Genomic DNA, 20,613 nt, shown 5'->3' with positions numbered 1-20,613 from the left:
GGGGGGGGGGGGGGGGGGGGGTATTAGTGAAAAAGCAGTGAGAATTCTTTTAGAGCAGCTGTCCATTTTTTCTTTGGTAAAGCTTATAGCCACTTAGTTCTAACGAACCAACCAATGATTATGCTTTATCAAACAATTTTGGGGAGAAATCTCATTTTAATTCTGATCCAAAACTATCAGTACCATTTTTCCCCTGGTGGGACATGGTGATATTTCCTTATTTACTGAGTTCCGCCTGCACTATTATCCTACTCTGAAGTCTCGTTAGGCAGCTAAACAGTTCAGAAACTTGTCTGAATTTGTGAGTATGAATCTAAAGCTGTTTTTCGCTAATTTTGTCCCCTGTGTAACGTCCACTGGTTATGCTCAGTAGTCACAAAGGTGTAGGGAGAGTGGGTTCCGTCCTGCCGTGTTCCGCCCGGGAGGCCTCATACAGACGTTTTAAATTTGATTTAACTTTCATATAATTTAGATTCTGACATTTCTATTTGACATTTTTAAAGACTTCCGTGGTTTAAGCTTAGGTTTAGTTTTTCAAACGTTTGTATGGTGTCTTAAGATGCTTTTACACTGGCTGTATGACGCACAATTTTGACATTAAATGAACACATTATTGCCAGCTAAATGTTATGTTTTGTTTTGTGTTGTATATCTAATGTAAAAGTGCCTTTATTTTCTTGCTGAGCGGGTTATATTTGCTCAATCCGAACAAACTGACTTAGTCCATAGCGAATGACTGTTAGTCAAATGTAAATATTAGTATTGTATTTATAATTTATCGATAAGTACGTAGGTACTCTAGGTTTTCGGGAATGTTAGCAATAATAAGTTAGTCTCGCTTGAAGGGTTTAAGGTTCCTTCAAACGATCCGATGGTTAAATCGATCGTGTAGAGGGGGCATTACGGGCTTACTAAGGACTTCTGTTGATACCTGATTAAAGTTACCAATAGCTTAAGATGGTGCCATAGACATAGTGATTGTACCCCGATTGGATCTATTTATTCTTGCTTTTTAACACGCCGCCATGCGCCATCTTTGACACATAAAAAAAAAAACAGTTTAAAAATTGACATGGACAATGATAGCTTTACAGTGTGAATTATAATTGTAATCTTAGTTTTAGTTGTACAGTAAGATAGTTTAACATTTTATATTGACTTGGAAGCTGATGTGTCAACAAAAAAAAAACATTTAAAAAGTTTCATTTGGTTTTGACAGTTGAGACGTCAGCCGCCATTTCTTAGCAGGTTTTGACAGTTGTGTGGTGTTGCAAGTGTAGAAAATATTAGATTTTTTTAAAATGTGAAACGGTTTAGGTTAAGCGCTTGTTTTGTACCGGCTTCATGACTAGAATAGACGTGTAAAGTGGCAGACTGTGATTATTTTTGCTAACATTGACATTTTTGTAATGATTAAATATATAATTATACCGTACCAAACATACTGGTTGTTTGTTTTTATATTTAAGCCAATCAACTTCCTATCCAGTGATATTAAATTACTATAATCTGGAAAAATACATCCATATACTATATTTCTATACCTACGAAGAAATCTGTTATTTTTGATAAATTTTCGAATTCCATTAATCTTTGTCATACGCGTAGTTAAACATGAGCTTGTCTTTTTTCATCACACTTGCTCGAAAAACTTATTTCATGCAAGTATACTGAAGGACAAAGGCATGTTTTTTTCCCGCGTGAGTTATGTAGGTATTGTAAAAAAAGGAGGCGTTATAGATTTTTTTTTATTTTGTCACTAATTCATTCGAACCAAGTAGGTACAAAAGTACAAATGAGTTTTACTTTTAAAAATACTGACTTTAATAATTTATTTTTATTTTTTATCTTAAAAGACATTTAATTTAATTTATTTAATAGCCGTTTAAAACATTTTTACACAATTTTCAATCGTGGCTCAATGCTGGATAGGTATGTGCCTTCGATGCCTAATCTGCCAAAGAATGATGGCGGACGAATGTGTGAAATGTCACCGTATTTAAGAAATATATTTAGCTTTTTCTTCGCAATTGTATTGAAAAAAATTGTTTGCAACTCCGGGGGTAAGAATATTGCAAACTCGAGTCTTTAATGCATCTACAGGCCTCGTTTGGCAATATTTCACTTACCCCCCTCGTTGTACAATTATCTATCGGTGAGCGGGAGCTCGTTAGCACGTGTACATCTCTCGCTTGCCCAGGTGCGACTAAAGGCAACTTGTACAATTTGTCACAACGTAAGTGATTCAATTTTGTAACGCGTATAACATATCTTGAGTTATACGATAGTACATTGTCCAACGAGGGGGGTAAAGTAACATTTTGCGAGCGAGGTCTTTACACCCACGACCCACGACAGCCGCAGGCTGGATTGCATTAAAGACTCGAGCTTGCAAAATTCTTACCCCGGAAGTTACACACAATGTTTTTCATCACACTTGCGAGGAAAAAAAATTGTGCGTGGAGTCCCTCCGCGCGGAAGAAGTGAAACTTCGTAATGTGGAGATGAAAATAATGCTATAAAATACATATGGTTTATATTAAGTGGTATGGTTTATATTAACCTTGTTGGAAGTCGCATAAGAAGTTTCACTTCAAAAAATATTTTAAATTAAGATTTAAAAAATAGATTTATTAATAATACATAATTATATTTAAATATAATTATTCTAAAAGTCCTAAATTGAACTCGGATCGCTGGATTCAGAGTCCAGAGTGCTAACCATTACACAATGGCACCGGCTGAGCTAATCGACGTATTTTCTCATCACAAACTCTTACTACTTTATGTTACCGATTATAGCGTTAAACGTTTAACGCAACCTTGTTGGAAGTCGCGAATTTAAGCGAAATAATTCTTAAATACGGTGACATTTAAAACATTCGTCCGCCATATTGTCATTCTTTGACAGGTTCGGCATCGAAGGCACAGATCCATCCGGCATTCAGCCACGATTGAAAATTGTGTACTAATATTTTAAACAGCTATGAAATTAACCAAATATTTTTTTTACAAAAACAATAAAAATAAATTATAAACGTCAGTATTTTAAAAGTAAAACTCATTTATACCTACTTGGTTCGTATAAATTAGTGACACAATTTTAAAAAAAAAGCTATAACTCCCTCGGGAGATTTTTCACAATCCATAACTCCCTACAGATGAGTTAAATTTAACTCATAAGTTCCGTTGTGATACTTTATTTATACTACGAGTACATTCAGTAATTGGGTACTCTAAGAGTATTACTACTATAGAGTGCTTACTGAAAAGAACTATTGGATCAAAGTATTTTTTCATACAAATTACACTCTCGCAAGTGGGGTTGCCATCTCGAAAATTTGGAAACCAGGACAAGACGCGTGATAACCCCGGATTTTAGAGTCCAGAACCCGGACATGTCAACAGACTTTTTTAAACAGGTTGTGCGTGTGTCGCAGGCGGCTTAAGACTTTAAATTTTTAAACCCGGACTATAAAGGAAGCCCTCCCCGGACGCTCCCCTTCTTCTTCTTTATTTGCCATGCCCTAACGGACGTCGGCGACCACCTTTGCCATCTCTCTTCTGCTCTTGGCCATTCTTGCCAGTATGGCTGCGTTATTCACGTTCGTCCATTTCTTAATATTGTCAAGCCAGATGAACCTCCTTCTTCCCCTTCCCCTCTTGCCATCAATTTTTCCTTCCAATATTAGTTGTAGTATATTATATTTGTCATTTCTGTATATATGTCCAAAATAAGATATTTTCCTTTTTTTCACCGTAACCAAAACCTCCAACTTTTTCTCCATTCTTTTTAGTACTTCCACATTCGTAACTCTATCGGTCCAGGATATTCTTAGCATGCGCCTATATAGCCACATTTCGAATGCGTCTATTTTCTTTTCCATCGCTTTATTCAGAGTCCAAGTTTCGCAGCCGTAGAAGAGCACTGATAGTACATAGCACTTTACAAGTCTCCAACGAAGTCTTAGGTTGATATCCTTATTAGTGTATATAGACTGCATTTTTATAAAGGCGTTTCGCGCAATCTCTACCCTGACACGTATTTCCTGCTCCATGTCCCAGTCCTCGTTCAGCCAGCAGCCCAAATACCTATACTTTTCTACCTTCTCTATTGGTGTATTATCTATTCTTAAAACGTGTGGAGTTGTATTAGATTTGCTTACTACCATAAATTTAGTTTTGCTAATGTTAATTTTCAACTTGTAATGATTTATTTTCGAATTTAAACGGTTTAATAGATGTTGTAATTCTTCAGCACTATTTGCTAGCAGGACGGTGTCGTCTGCATATCTTAAATTATTAATATATTTCGTATTACATTTAATTCCTATATCGACCCCATCAAAGGCTTCTGAGAAGATACTTTCAGAATATAAGTTGAAAAGACTTGGGGATAAAACACATCCTTGACGGACTCCTTTAAGTATTTCTAAGTCTTCGGTGGCTATATTTCCGACTTTGATGTGAGCAGTCTGATTCCAGTACAAATTTTTAAGAATTCTAGCGTCTTTTCCGTCAATGTCTGTTTGATAGATTACTTCCATAAGTAGCTGATGATTTACAGTGTCGAACGCACTTATAACGGTACTTTTTCTATGAAATTCGTTTCGGGAGAAAACGATTTCCACTAACTAAATCTTAACAAATCACTTTGATTTTAATGTCATCGTTTCAGCATAATATATTCTAGGGATTTTTATACCACGACGGTGGCAAGCAAGCATACGGCCCGCCTGATGGTAAGCAGTCACCGTAGCCTATGGACGCCTGCAACTCCAGATGTGTTACATGCGCGTTGCCGACCCTTTAAAAATCTGTACACTCCTTTTTTGAAGAACCTCATACTGTAGACATAGGTGACGCTTCAAAAATCTATTTCAAATTTTGAAAAAAAAAACCGGACCAGTGCGAATGGGACTCTCCCACTTTTTACTTTTTAGTATTTGTTGTTATAGCGGCAACCGAAATACATCATCTGTGAAAATTTCAACTGTCTAGCTATCACGGTTCATGAGATACAGCCTGGTGACAGACGGACGGACGGACAGCGGAGTCTTAGTAATAGGGTCCCGTTTTTACCCTTTGGGTACGGAACCCTAAAAAGAGACCTATAGGTTACTAGTTTTTTATTGTGTCGATAACATACTAAAAAATCATGGAGAATGGAAAATATTTAGAAGTGGAAAAACATTTTGTCTTTTTGTATGATTTTTATTATATTATCGACATAACGAAAAACTAGGTTATAGATTTTCCGTTTTTTCAAAATTTTAATACAAACATTTTTTTAAGGCGAAACCTATAAACTTACCCCCTTATTCATAAACGTGTACTAAAGTTACGATGCCGCTAATAATCGTTTGTCCCTTTCCATCATACCAATACGTCGATCATATATATTATATGCTAAAGCGATCGACATCAAAATCAAAGTGATTTCTTAAGATTTAGTGAATAAACGTTATTCAAAATCAAAGTGATTTCTTAAGATTTAGTGAATAAACGTTATTCACTAAATCTTAAGAAATCACTTTGATTTTGATGTCTATCGCTCCCGAAATGAATTTCATACAAAAAGTACCGTTATTTCGCTAGGATCGCAAAGCTATTCTTCCCTCTCAACATGTTTCATTCCACTTACCTGTTATCAACTCTGGTGACAGCTAAGAAACATTTCCATAAATATTTTTTGAGTAGTAGTAAAATTAATGCACTGCAAAGTTATCTTGGTCTAACTCTAATAAGAAACTTACACAAAAACCTGTGGTCCAATACTGTAGCCATCATCAGTTTTATTGATCAAACAATGGTGTATCTTGTCCCAAGTCGTTATTGATAACACAACGTGTTGGTCGTCCCAGTTTGTCCAGTTTGACCTTCGTGGTCGTAGCAGGAATGTGCCCACCGGTTTTCCTAGTAGGATCATCTCCGCTTGCTCGCGAGTGCAGTTTTCGTGCCACAACTCTTCAATTTCATTGCGAACCATCCTTATAAGTTATAAGTCACCGTTTAACTGAAACGGTTGATAAGATATTATTATTTAGTTACTTTTTTTTTTTTTTTTTAGAACACAAACAGTCACATATACAAATGAATTTGAAGTACAATGTAGAGTACTTAACATACTTAAGAATCATAGACCTGGAGGTTCATTATTAAGTACATAATGTTAACATACATACTAACAGCATAAATAAAATGAAATCATGAGCCATACTTAAAATCTATTTAGGTACTAGTCTTCAGAGGAGAAAAAAAAAATACAATAAGTAGTAATACAGTAAGCAACCAAATTACAAACAACAAATTACAAATTTATTCATACAAGGAGTTCCAACAGCTATAAAAGATACATTAAGATTTTTATATCATAATACAGAGCAAATTATAGGAACTCGCATAAAACTGGATATATAATTACCAGTGATCGTAACTTTTCAAGCAATTTTGGTGCAGCATTGTTCGTTAACAGCTCTGTATTCGCTACTCTAGCTCGAATAGATGATTAGAGTTAATAACTGTAATATTAACCTTAACTGATCAACTCAATAGGAACAAATTGAATAATATTCCTAATATTTATTATGCTGCACCAAAGTTGCTGGAAAAGTTACGATCACTGATAATTACACAGTAACTAAATACAAAAGCACATGTGATACAACATTTACAATATGGAATATATCAAAGTTACAATTAAAAAAAGGATAAAATAGATATGAGCACTAAGTAAGAACACTTTTTATAAATGTACACTAAAGTTAAACAACTTATATTCGCAATTAAATGAACAACATGGACCGGGCTCAAATACATTAAAGTTACAGATCACACTCCATAGCATATATCACCTGCAACATGTTATTTAGAATAGAATAGAATAATTTTTATTCGTAAACACAAACAAGACACATTAAATTACATGATATAACAAAAACAAAGGAAGTATAAAGTGCCACGAAATGGCCTCATCTCAGCATGTTGCTGGTGGCTTCCAGCGCTGATCTTCCGATGAGACCATCAAGTGAGAATAATCACGAAAGGTAACAGACAAGAAGGAAGAAGACATAAAATAATATAGAGTAAACAAATTCAAAAATAGATAAAAGGTAACGACTAATAGTACATTACTATAGAGGACGGGAAACGAAGGGTTGCAGGCCAAGTAGATATAGACGGCCGAGCGTAGCGAGGTCGGATAGTGATACGCGGCCGGTAACCCCGTTTCTCGCCGAGATTTGTATAGTGCTTTTCTCAAACTTGCAATGAAATAATTAAAAAAAAATAGGATGACGATGATGATGATGATGATTGTTATTATTACTTTCGGGTCAATGAAAAGGGAACGAAAATTTGATTATTTTTACGCTACGACGCACGGTTTAGGAGATACAGCCCCATAAAGATTTCTGCATGACTGAAAAAAATAAACTTTATGGGGCTATTTAGAAGCATTGATACACTAATGACACCTTACACAAGGCAATGAGCATTTAAAAACATAAATATCTAGATCCTTCGACAAATTCGCTATGTGCACGACTGTCACACAACCTAGCGTCCGCAAGTCTAGAGGAAAACGTCAATTCACTACATCTTATAAAACTACTCCAAAACTAAAAACTACTGAACGGATTTTCATACGACTTTCATCTATCAATAGAGTGATTCTTGAGGAAGGCTTAGGTATATAACTTGTTAAGGTTTTGTGTAAATTGGTTGAAATATAACGATGTTGTCGGAAAAAATCACGCTGGCTAGGAGCTTTAATCGAAAACGCTGCCTAATCCGTTTGAGCTATAACAACACAATGTATGGTGGGGTTGTCTCTCTTTCATGGGTCTCCAAAAAAGTCCGCGATGTTGAATGTCTATCTTTTAAGGATAACTTACTACACCCATTCTTAACTTCTAGAAAAAGATCACATAGTATATGGCATTTGCAAAGCTGTTTATACGGATACAGTATCAATAATTATTAAATTAAGTACGTTAGTTATATTAAGCATTTCATACAGATTACAATGGTCCCTTACACCATACAATTTAAATGAATATGTCACGAGTAATGGTAATTTAAAGGTTCATTTCGAGCCATATAACTTGTACGAAATGTTAAAGACGCTACCCGCAGTTAGTTCAAATTTTTACCACCTTATGCGCTGGGATCGCTTTACTTACCCCCACCACGCACTTCGAACGGTCCCAATAGATAAAGTTAATATCCCCGATACAAAAGCACGTTAATCTTAACCCAACTTTTCGAACCATCTAACTTTACGCATGAAAGTATTTACTCAATCAAGGATAACTTTTACAATAATATTCAAAATGAACTTTAATATTATTGGCGTTAAGTGTACTTTTGTACGACAAGCAGGAATAAGGAAAAACGCTAGAGCTAGTTGATTGTAACTCAAAGCATTAAAATAATTGAAGAGTTATTTTAATGGTTTTATTTACATATTTATAATAGTTGTTTGTTTATTTTCATACAAGTTAAATAAAATGTACCGTGTTTTGTACATACTGTGTTTATGAAAATACGGATCCCTTTGTTTGACATAATTATTGAAAGTCATAATGTAATGATAGTAATTATTTATTTTTAGATTATTATAATGTAATGTTTACCAAGGTATTGGCTGTTGTATTTATAAATGTTGTTATGTAATTTTCATGTCACTATATGATGTTACTATAAATGTTGTATTGACTTGTAAAAGAGGCCTAATTGCAGAATAAATTTTTGAATTTTGAATTTTTGTGTCAGATTATCATTAGTCATAATTCGGAAACCATTAACTTTCAGGATTTTCGTAAGGTTATCCTATAGCTAGGTTAGGTTAGGTTTGTTTCATGCCAATCATGTACTTAATTTATTTTTTCCTTTTTCAAGTCGGTTTACTTTTTTTTGCGAAAGGTTTTTATTTTTCCATTTTTACTTTTAAGGCATTGTTCAGAGCTTATGAAGTTATGAGTGACGCGTGATGCATGAATTAAAAATATAGGAAGTTCCACTTATCGCCCGTGTTCTTCATAATCAGCAAGTAGCCTTACCACGAGTTTGTCACTGACATATTCGCTAGCGTAACTTACTTTCTATGCATCTCGCTCGTACTGGCATCCTATTAGTGCGAGCGAGATATATAGAAAGTAAGTTACGAACACGTCAGCGAATATGTAGAGTCAAACTCCTGGCAAGGTTACAGTTACACGACGTCAAATTGGTAGTTTTCGAGAAGAAATGATTGAGTTGCTTAAAAATACAGTCAAATCACCATACATGCGACTTTAAAAATTGAGGAGTTCCATCAATTCCTCGTGGATTCAATCAACAGATCAGAATCAATCAAAAATATTATGGGACCATCTTTTTTTTTTAATACTACGTCGGTAAGCAGTCTCCGTAGCCTATGTACGCCCGCAACTCCAGAGGAGTCACATGCGCGTTGCCGACCCTAGCATTCCCCCCCTCGTTGACGTCTGGCAACCTTACTCACCGGCAGGAACACAACACTATGAGTAGGGTCTAGTGTTATTTGGCTGCGGTTTTCTGTAAGGTGGAGGTACTTCCCCAGTTGGGCTCCGCTCTAGATCTGGAATGATATCCGCTGTGCTGTGCCCTACCACACAAAGCGAGTCCACCATCTTTCAAACAAATAAAAATACATAAATTGAACCATGGGTATTGAAGTAAGCGGAACTATCGGAAATGGTGTACATACACACACGATTTGTACATACTGATACCTATTATTACACAAATATTTCTCATTTTTAACCGACTTCAAATATATCTTACTTTTGCCACGAAAAGTTCTTGGTCTGATGGTGATGATTAGGTACGATGAATTGAAATTATAGGTATTTGTAGTCAGGTAAAATGGACAATTATCGTGTAATTCATTAATGGACAAGCAATAAACCACTGTAATGTATGAAACAATAACATATTTACACTTACAGAAATAGGTAGAAATTATTACTAATCACCTAACGTCGTAGAATTGACGTAAAAATTACTTCATCGGTTTCAGTACTCTCGTAGTATTAGGCAGTAAAAGTAGTGTATTTAGTTTAGTTTATAAAAAAAAAGATTTTTTGTTCTAAGTAACTTCTAAAAAAGTTCCAATAGAGAAAGCTAGTTCGAATCTCACTCGAAGCGGTTAATATACGATTATTCCTTAAGTAAAGAAAAATATTTCGTTTTCATTTATTATCAACGTAAAATGGGGACCGGACAAGTGTGGCGACAATACATTATTGGAGCTATCGGTACGTAAAAGCATTAAGGACATCGATAAATAACCCGTGAAGTGGCAGACCGCCGGCTGATGGTCGATTTGACAACTTGATATACGCACTTACATATGACTATGACCTATGACTGTAAATAATTTTGAGTCGGAACATGCTAAATCTTAGATACGAGTATAAAATGAATTACGTCTGGAATGGACAGACGGAGATGACTAAACTGGATTCCGTTTTTGCCATTTTGGCCACGGAACCCTAATAAAAAACCTAGTCAACATACGAATTGTTAACAGCGAACATAGGCATCGTGATGACGGGGTACTCCATGGGCTGGACGTCTCCCGTCACCGTCAAGCTGAAGAACGGGAACCTGACGGACTCGCCCCTCGCAGCACCTATCACCGTGGACCAGGAGTCTTGGATCGGCTCCATCTTGAATCTGGGGGCGATACTTGGTGAGTATTAGGAGAATATCTCCCGTCACCGTCAAGCTGAAGGACGGGAACCTGACGGACTCGCCCGTCGCAGCACCCATCACCGTAGACCAGGAGTCTTTGATCGGCTCCATCTTGAATCTGGGGGCTATTCTTACCTGGTGAGTAGGTTTCAATACAATACTGTAACCGGGACTCGGGAGCGATACTCGGGAGCGAGGATACTGGTACATCGTTCTAGGTGATTGGTGTCACAATACAAGGTTACCTTAAGAGCTAAATCTGTGTTTAATGGCCTTGCCTCATCACCAAACATTGTGAACATGAACATAATATCTAAATAAAATTGACAGTTGATTTACTCTGGTTTAACATTTAAGGTGTTTGAGTGTGTTAAAAGACAGCTGTTTCTTAGAAAAAATATTGTGTGCAACGGTATATAGTTAAGTTTTAACATTTTCGGGCGTATTTTTACAAAACTCGGATTCGTCTCGTTTTGTAACTTCGGCTCTTGAATTTTAAGATCCCCTTACGTATTATGTACCTGTTGGGCTGCTGTACAAAAGACTATTTTCATGTTGTCAATACTGACGTCAATATTCCAGGGCCATTCATCGCCGGCCCGCTAGCCGCCCGCCTCGGTCGGAAATGGACGCTCATTATATCCTCAACCCCTCTTTTTATCGGCTACATATTGATTGTGGCCGCTACCTCCGTGGGGCTCCTCTACGCTGGCCGTTTCATGTGGGGCGTCGGGGCCGGCATGCTGTTCACCGTGTCGCCCATGTACTGTGCTGAGATAGCCACGGTGTGTATAGAGATGATTCCTAAACAATACTCAGCTCTTTTTACTTACCTATTTATATACGTCGGTGGCAAATATAAATATATCGTTATTGTTCTAAAAAATGTGCAGAAAATATGTAATACGTGTCTGCTCTAGAGCACTATACTTTCTAAGTACGTTTTTTCCTCTTCTTCCCGATAAGCAATTCAAATTTTGGTTTAAAATGGATTTGTTGTACAATTTCCATTGTGATATTTAACTCCCAGTTCCATAAATAACGATATTTTTACCTACATTGTGAATTGAAAGTACCCTCAAGAAATACTACTGAAGTTTATACTTAGTGTTTTTGTTAATGCATATGTATTTTACTTTCCTTATTCGAAATGAAAAGTAGAGTGTTTAACTCGGGTGAAGTTTCAGTTTCGGTCTATTGAGGAGGTCTGAGGTCTAAACTACTTCGAAAGACATGGGTGTCTTTCATCCCTTGGTTAAAAATCTACTATTATGTATTATTTTTCCAAGTCGACCACTTGTGTTTCAGGTGAGCAGCCGCGGCGCGCTGGGCTCCTTCCTCCAAGTGTTCATCACGATGGGTTTCCTGCTGGTCTACGTCATCGGTCCCTACATATCTTACAGCGCTATTGCCTACGTGGCTATAGTCATCCTCGCTGTATTCGATATTCTAATGTTCTTCATGCCTGAGACACCGATTTATCATCTCACTAAGAGTAAGTAAACTTCGGCCCGCTTTAAAAAATATTTTTCAGCTAAACCATAGAGAAATGAGCATAGAGTGCTCACTCCATACATCAGTTTTCTTACCAAAACGCTTATAATCAGTCAAGCTGTCGGAAATCACATGTATTTGATCAAGTTCAAGTAAAAAAACATTTATTTTCAGTTAACACAAGCCCATAAACCCATACCTTACAGACTAACATACATTTAAATATCGTCTTTTTTTGCCAAAAACTTTTTTTCTGTAGATGACCGAGAGTCCGCTGTCTCGTGTTTGATGACGATCCGTGGCCAGTCCCGCGAAGGTGTGGAGGCCGAAATCGATGTCATGGCTACAGACATCGCCGCTTCCATGGCCAAAACCGCTACAGTGAGTCCTACAAATTTAAATTATAAAATTATTTTATTATTGTAATGTATGAATGGCCGAAGGTCTAAAAACCCAGTATCTATGCTAACAAAATCACTAAAATTCATTCTAAATCATAGTCAATTAATTCCATCAGCTAACATGAGGAAACAACTCAAAATTTACATCAAATTATTACTTCGCCAAATAACATGCAACTACCTATCAGTTTTGAATCAATATAGAGAGCCTTTACGATCGTGTAGTAAATAGTACATTACGATACAAGTGCGAAAAATAGGAAATTCGAAACGAGTGGCGATAAATTAAAACACGACCGAAGGGAGTGTTTTAAATCGACACGAGTTGCGAATTACCTATTCGCACATGTATCGTACAACGTTTTACAGTACATATGGCCCTTTAAATGTTCGACACAGTAACATAATATGCTACTTCTCGCACTAGTGCTATAAAGTAGCCCCATATGTACTGTAAAAGTATTTTAGTGCTAAATAATAAGTACTAAGTAGGTATCTATTAAGTAGCTGCATAACAGGGTTCTCTAAATCATTGCCGAAAATTATTTTGCCGAATGTCATTTCCCAACCATTTTTAGGGTTCCGTAGCCAAATGGCAAAAAACGGAACCCTTATAGATTCGTCATGTCCGTCTGTCTGTCCGATTATGTCACCGCCACTTTTTTCCGAAACTATAAGGGCTATACTGTTCAAACTTGGTAAGTAGATGTATTCTATGAACCGCATTAGGATTTTTACACAAAAATAGAAAAAAAAAAAACAATAAATTTTGGGGGTTCCGCATACTTAGAACTAAAACTCAAAAAATCTTTTTTCATCAAACCCATACGTGTGGGGTATCTATGGATAGGTCTTCAAAAATGATATTTAGGTTTCTAATATAATTTTTTTCTAAACTGAATAGTTTGCGCGAGAGACACTTCCAAAATGAAAAAATTTGTGTCCCCCCCCCCTGTAACTTCTAAAATAACAGAATGAAAAATCTAAAAAAAATATATGATATACATTACCATGCAAACTTCCACCGAAAATCGGTTTGAACGAGATCTAGTAAGTAGTTTTTTTTTGATATTTCATAAAATAAAAATAAAATTTTTTTTTCATCAAACCCATACGTGTGGGGTATCTATGGATAGGTCTTCAAAAATGATATTTAGGTTCCTAATATCATTTTTTTCCAAACTGAATAGTTTGCGCGAGAGACACTTCCAAAGTGAAAAAATGTGTGTCCCCCCTGTAACTTCTAAAATAACAGAATGAAAAATCTAAAAAAAATATATGATATACATTACCATGCAAACTTTCACCGAAAATTGGTTTGAACGAGATCTAGTAAGTAGTTTTTTTTATTACGTCATAAATGGTACGGAACCCTTCATGGGCGAGTCCGACTCGCACTTGGCCGCTTTTTTTCACATAATTTCATTTCGCCGAATGATCAAGTAGCAACTCTACATAATGATTCGTATTATTTCCCAACCTAACAGTTAGCAAAACAACTTAAAAACATACTTTTTAAACGCAATATTTTAGATAGTATAATGTATATTTAAGTGTAGTACAATGCATAAAAAAAAATTTTTGTTATCTAATATCATTCGATGCTAAAAAAGTCGTTGCTGGCTATTAGGTCGCACTGGTCGCAGTTCACTTAACACGCTCCTCCTCGCTTCGCTCGTCGTCCCACCTATCTTGTCTCTGTCAGATGACTATAGACGATATCGTATTTTTTTAGCTAAATGAATGATTTGGCGAAAGAAATGTATTCCAAATATTGTATGTCATAATAATAATCTACTTAACAATAATTCCACCAAGTAAAACGTTGTCATAATTAAAGTTTGCCAATGGTGGTTGCCAAAGTAAATCATCTGCAATAAGTTTGTTAGCAAGTGAAATGCGGTCAATAAAACTTCGGCGAAAAGGCAGAACACCAATAGGGATTGTTTCCATCTACAAAATCTTAGGGCAGAATTGTATCCCAATAAATTCTTTTGGATTATAAGAACATGTTAAACTCCTTTTAGGGGACCTGTAATGACCATATTTTTGTAAATATTGAATTTAAAATATCTTTTGGCACACGTCACGTGACCAAACTCGAAACGTCATTGAAGATTCTGATGACGTCACAACTCTCGGATTGACACTGTGTTCTGTTGACTGTTGACAGTTAGGCGATAAACAACAAATGACAAATGTCAGTTGACAGTTCGTATCTTCTACGTGTGTATGAAGTTATGTGTCAAACCGTAACTGTGACGTCACACAATTTTCAAAGAGCGTTTTGGGCGCGAAAGCATCTGTCAAAATATATTTTGTTAATTTAACACATTTATAGCCGTTTTTAGTATAAAAGTTGAATTTTAGGGCAACTTATAGTTAATATAGAACGTAATACAAGCGTTTCCAAAAATTGGAAACAACCCTATTAAAAGATATCTGTTCTAAAATTCTCGATTATTCCTTTCAGATTCGGGATGTGTTCCGAGGCAGTAACTTCAAGGCGTGCTACATCTCCTGCGCCCTGATGTTCTTCCAACAGTTTTGTGGCATCAACGCAGTGCTGTTCTACATGACCAACATATTTGAATCTTCTGGAGCTAATCTGAATTCTTCCGTTGCTACCATCATCGTCGGTATTGTGCAGGTAACTTTAATTTTATATTTTGAGTGTATGATAACAATATACAAAATGGATATATACAGATGATTACTATAACTAGCTTATATCTAAAATAGGCCCTCGAGGCATTGTACCAAGGATGCTGGCGGCATTTCCTCGTTGTATCGCAATACTCATACCTTGTGCGAGGAAGCCGCCAGCTCTTTGGTCGCCAGTTACGTCAACCAGACGTTTCGCGATATCTCCAAAAAACTTGTGCGCTGGGACCCCAATGGACCTAGAGTTTCAACGCCAGTTGAAACTTAGTTTGCTGATTAATTTTTTTGGGGTCCTGGGACCACCCAGCTCCATAATGTCGTGTGTAAAAATGAATTATCAATTTCCCTTTAATTTAAAACTCTTTAACTTCGCTTAATACAGCGAGAGCGCTGGTGGCCTAGCGGTAAGAACTTGCGAATTGCAATCCGGAGGTCGCGGATTCAAACCCCGGCTCTTACCAATGAGTTTTTCGGAACTTATGTACGAAATATCATTTGATATTTACCAGTCGCTTTTCGGTGAAGGAAAAGATCGTGAGGAAACCGGACTAATCCCAACAAGGCCTAGTTTATTCTCTGGGTTGGAAGGTCAGATGGCAGTAGTTTTTGTAAAACTAGTGCCTACGCCAAATCTTGGGATTTGTCGTCAAGTGGACGTGGAACGTGCGTAGCCAACATGCCAATCGTATACGCTCCGTAGCGAACGAAAAGCAACTGTCACTGTCGCACTAATCGGGAAGGTTTATTTCCGTTCACTGTCTGACACAAAGCGACTAGAGACATAAAGCGTTTGGTTATCGTAGTTCAAGCGATTATCACCTTGGCTAGGCACTGACCTTTCGATTGGCGTTTTCTACTGACGATTGTCATCGTTGGCCCTTCTACCAACGATTGTCATCTTTGCTAGCCCTTTGAACTCACTCTTTGTTGGTCCAGGCGGCTGGATCCTGGACGACGCCGTTCGTCGTCGACCGCCTGGGGCGGCGGTTGCTGCTCATGGTTTCCACCTGCGGCTCCGCCGTCACTTCGGTTAGTACCATCATTCTATTGTTCTTTAAGCCGCTATGTTTATGGTACCTAACCCTAAACATCTCTGATTCCCACGATCTAATATAAATGTATCCAGAGAGAAAAATGGGGACTACGTTTTTATGAGGAAATGGTCACCTGGGTGCGTAAACGCAAGATGCCAGTCGTTATAGCTCCGTAGCGAAAAAAACGCAACTATCTCTGTCGCACTAATATGGAAGAGTGATAGAGAGAGATAACTACGCGATGCTACGGAGCCGTGAACGATTGGCATCTTGTATACACACCCTGATTTCGTCGCCTTGTCTTTAGACAATTTTCATCGTATATAAACTCACGTATATATACAATTTTCCATGTTTTCTCCAGGCCCTCCTAGGTATATTCTTCCTCCTGGACCACCTGAACAGCCCAATAGCAGCCTCCATAGCCTTCCTCCCCCTCCTGTCCCTGGTGGTGTTCATGGTGACCTACGGGGCTGGTCTCGGACCCCTGCCGTGGGCCGTCACGAGCGAGCTGTTCCCTATAGAAGTGAAGGCTGCTGCTGCGCCCATGACGACGGCTTTCTGCTGGTTTTTGTCCTTCTTGGTTACTAAGTAAGTAGTACGTTTATATGAATATTATACGGCAAAAATTACCACCCTATAACAAAGAATATAATTAGACCGCGGGCCAGGAGCATATATCGTTAGTCATCGCCTGATGATAGTTTAGATGCTATTTTAAATATATAAAAACAGTCAGCCGGTTGTACCGCGGTGGATAGACCGTCAGCTGTAAGATAAACATATAAAAAATACGCGCCTTAACACTTTATGTCCGCGAAATATGCGTATAGTGTGTAAACTGCGTAATCCATTTAAGGCGTTTCACCTGATGAAATGCTACATGAAAAGTTTCATGATTTGTTATTGCTATCATAAGAAGGTAGTGCTTATTTTTTACATATTCATGCGACCAGCTGACGTTCTTACCGCTATATATATAACCGGCTGACGAGTTTTTAAATTAACAATAGCATCTGAACATTCTGAACTATCAGCTGACAAAGTATCAAACGGGAGACGATGACAAAATTTTTTACGTGTTTCGGTGGCTGCCATTTTTCAACACACCAACGGAGCTGACCTCCACGAAGGTTCATCATACAGCCATAAACCACTATACGAGTTTTCGCCCGGGAGGCGATTGGTCATGGAAATATGTTACTGGCTGGCGGTCTATATGATCGGTTGTTGGGTCGGATATTCTTTCACTGTGTTAAATTTATTAAATATTAAAAAGTGGCGCCATCTAAAAGATCAAAGGCCAAAGGTAAGGCGGCATCGGTTCCAGCGATGGCGCCACAACCTTTGGCCTATGCCCGGTAAGATGGCGTCACTTTTTGTTATTTAACACGTATCAGTGAAAGAATAAGGATCAATGTCAAATAGTGTTCTAAAAGTTTTAATCATGTGTCTAAAAATGGCAGTAAATTTACTGTGGCTTCAAAATTTTCTTTGACAATCCACCTCTATTTCAAATTCTCTTTGGTTATAGCAAGTTTTTAACAATTCCAGGTATTTCGGACCGGTGTCGCAAGCACTAGGAATGTACGTGGCGTTCTTCTTCTTCTGTGCCTGCTGCGTGCTCGCCTTTTTTTTCACGGTTTTCTTCGTGCCGGAGACGAAGGGCAAGAGCTTGGCTGAAATCAGGGAGATGTTGGCTGGATAATACTTACTCCGTTGGCTGAGTGACCCAAAAGACTTGGCCTCCGCCTCCGACACAAGACAGCGCCACTTTTTTCGGTCCTGGGGGCCGATTTTTGAATTTCGAGCGCTCGATTTCGTATGGCTCCCTCTGTATGATATTAAATAAATATTGTACACCATAGATATTGTAGACTGGGGAAAATAACCATGTATTTATTTCCCAAAACTTGCTCATTCTTAGCAAGAGTCAGTTGGCTGAATGCAATTTTTCCTTGGTCTTTAATTTATATGCAAATTCAGAATTTAAGAAGTTAACGTAGCGGGAAATTGGGTTTTCATCCGATTATGCCTAGGAGTAAAATATTTCTGTTAAATCCCATTTCCTACCGCTGTGCTTTTAAATTTGTGTTTTCAATTTACGAACAATAAGCGACCATATCCTAGCATGTTTGAGAATTTTACGATAAAAGTGCGGAACATAGGAAATTCACAAACTAAAACAAGATATTACGAATGGGGTTGGCAACTGTCAAAGGTTTGCATAGATGGCGCCATCATAGCTTGCCCCTGTCTCTAGTTTTGTTCTATGAGATTTGGCTTAAAGTACTGGAATGCAGGTCACAAAATTCCAAAAAAAAAACAAGAATTTGACACAATTCTAGGGATTGACAGAGCAAGCTATGATGGCGCCATCTGTTTAATACTTCGACCGGCCAACCCCATTACTTATTCGCACGTGTATCGTACGTTTTACAGTACATATATTCATCTCCCCTACAGATAAAAGAGAGGTTCTCAGCCTAATCCAAAAATTAGACCCAGATAGTTCTCCAGGCCTTGACAATATTAACAATAAAATTTTGAAAGCCATTGCTTCGGCTATTGCTGAACCCCTTGCAGTGATTTTTAACCAAAGCATAGAAAGTGGTATATTTCCCACGGCTTGGAAAATATCGGCAATAGTACCGATTCACAAAGGAAATGCCAAAAATGAACCCTGCAACTATCGGCCTATATCACTACTGGGATGTTACTCAAAACTTCTAGAGCGAATTGTGAATAAAAGGATAGTTACATACCTTGAATCCAATTGTCTTCTAGCAGATCGTCAGTTTGGCTTCAGAAAGGGAAAATCGACCGAAAATGCCGTTACTCTTCTCACAAACATTGTCTCTTCACATTTGGACGAGGGTCGGGCCTGTGTCGGAGTCTTTCTAGACTTAGCGAAAGCCTTCGACACGGTTTCTGTCCCCATCCTTTTGAGAAAACTAGAGGCGTACGGGTTTCGAGGGAATACACTAAAATGGTTTACTAGTTACTTGACTGAAAGAAGGCAGTGTGTCCAAGTTGGGGAACACTTTAGTGACCTGAGAGCGGTTTCATTTGGCGTACCACAGGGCAGCATTTTGGGTCCTACCCTTTTTCTATTGTATATCAATGACATTACACGTATCCCTTTAAAAAATGCTGAACTGCTGTGTTATGCCGATGACACCGCTATCGTCTTTCACGGTTGCTCTTGGGAAAACGTCTATAGCCTTGTCCAGCATGGTATGTCTCTAATGTCAGGTTGGTTAAAGCAGAATCTTTTAACTTTAAATACAACCAAAACGAAATTCCTTTGTTTCCATAAGACAGCGGCTTCTTCACCAGGACTACAGATGAAACTTACAGTCCACAACCGTGGCTGCACTGTTTTTTCAGCCCAAACTTGTGTGTGTGACCACATGACAAGATCGAACACAATAAAGTACCTCGGAATTGTGATAGACGAGAAATTAAACTTCAGGCCGCATGTGGAGGCACTGGCGGGTAGGGTCCGAAAGCTGATATACACTATGAAGTTGCTAAGAGAATCAGCTGATTTCCCCCTATTAAAAACTATTTATACGGCTCTTGGACAGTCGATAATTAATTACTGCATCCTTGCCTGGGGAGGTACAACCACGACTATCCTTCTGAAATTAGAAAGAGCGCAAAGAGTGGCGCTGAAGGTAACCTTAAAGAAATCAATTAGGTACCCTACGAAGGACTTGTACAATGACGCTCAAGTACTCAGTGTTCGGAAGCTCTATCTTCTGAGGGTGGCTTTGTCGGTACACAAAATGGTGCTCAACTCATCTAACTACAATAGATTACTCAAAAATCGAATATTTAAAATTCCTACGAATGCCGTCAAAACCACATTTGCACATCGTTTTTCAGTCTTTCTGCACCCTCGAATCTATAATCGTCTAGTTAATTTGTACAATTTTAAAGAATATTCGGTCGTAGAAGTAAAAAAGCTCTTAACAATTAATATGATGAATTTATCGTTTTTAGACACAGAAAACATTATTAAGATAACATCCTAACATAACACACACATACCTCCTCCCCCCCAACACAATCTCTCTCTCACACACACACAAACACACACACACACACACACACACACACCACACACACTGTGCTGACACTAAATAAGAATTAGGCTTTATAAGCTTCTCTTATAAGTTATCTGCTTGTATTATCTATTACTAAGCTTTATTAATTTTAATTTCCTTATCCTACTTTTTTTTTCTCTGTTCAACATGGTAGCCAATAGCCGCTTATGTAATATATTTCAGTAAATC

At 37.6% G+C, this 20,613-nt stretch overlaps 1 protein-coding gene across 1 annotated transcript; it reads left to right on the top strand.

Annotated features, from left to right (window-relative positions):
* Positions 1–10,050: 10,050 nt before the first annotated feature.
* Positions 10,051–18,505, top strand: LOC133529791 (facilitated trehalose transporter Tret1-like). The gene is made up of 9 exons (XM_061867601.1): positions 10,051–10,280; positions 10,556–10,717; positions 11,302–11,504; positions 12,028–12,214; positions 12,473–12,594; positions 15,088–15,264; positions 16,215–16,307; positions 16,677–16,903; positions 17,867–18,505. The coding sequence occupies exons 1-9, from the start codon at positions 10,235–10,237 to the stop codon at positions 18,018–18,020; spliced, it is 1,371 nt and encodes a 456-aa protein (XP_061723585.1). The 5' UTR covers positions 10,051–10,234; the 3' UTR covers positions 18,021–18,505.
* The last annotated feature ends 2,108 nt before the right edge of the window (positions 18,506–20,613 follow it).

This window comes from Cydia pomonella, chromosome 21 (assembly GCF_033807575.1).
Source record: "Cydia pomonella isolate Wapato2018A chromosome 21, ilCydPomo1, whole genome shotgun sequence".
In the NCBI taxonomy this organism is placed as follows: domain Eukaryota; kingdom Metazoa; phylum Arthropoda; class Insecta; order Lepidoptera; family Tortricidae; genus Cydia; species Cydia pomonella.
This window is presented reverse-complemented; position numbering and strand designations above follow the sequence as displayed.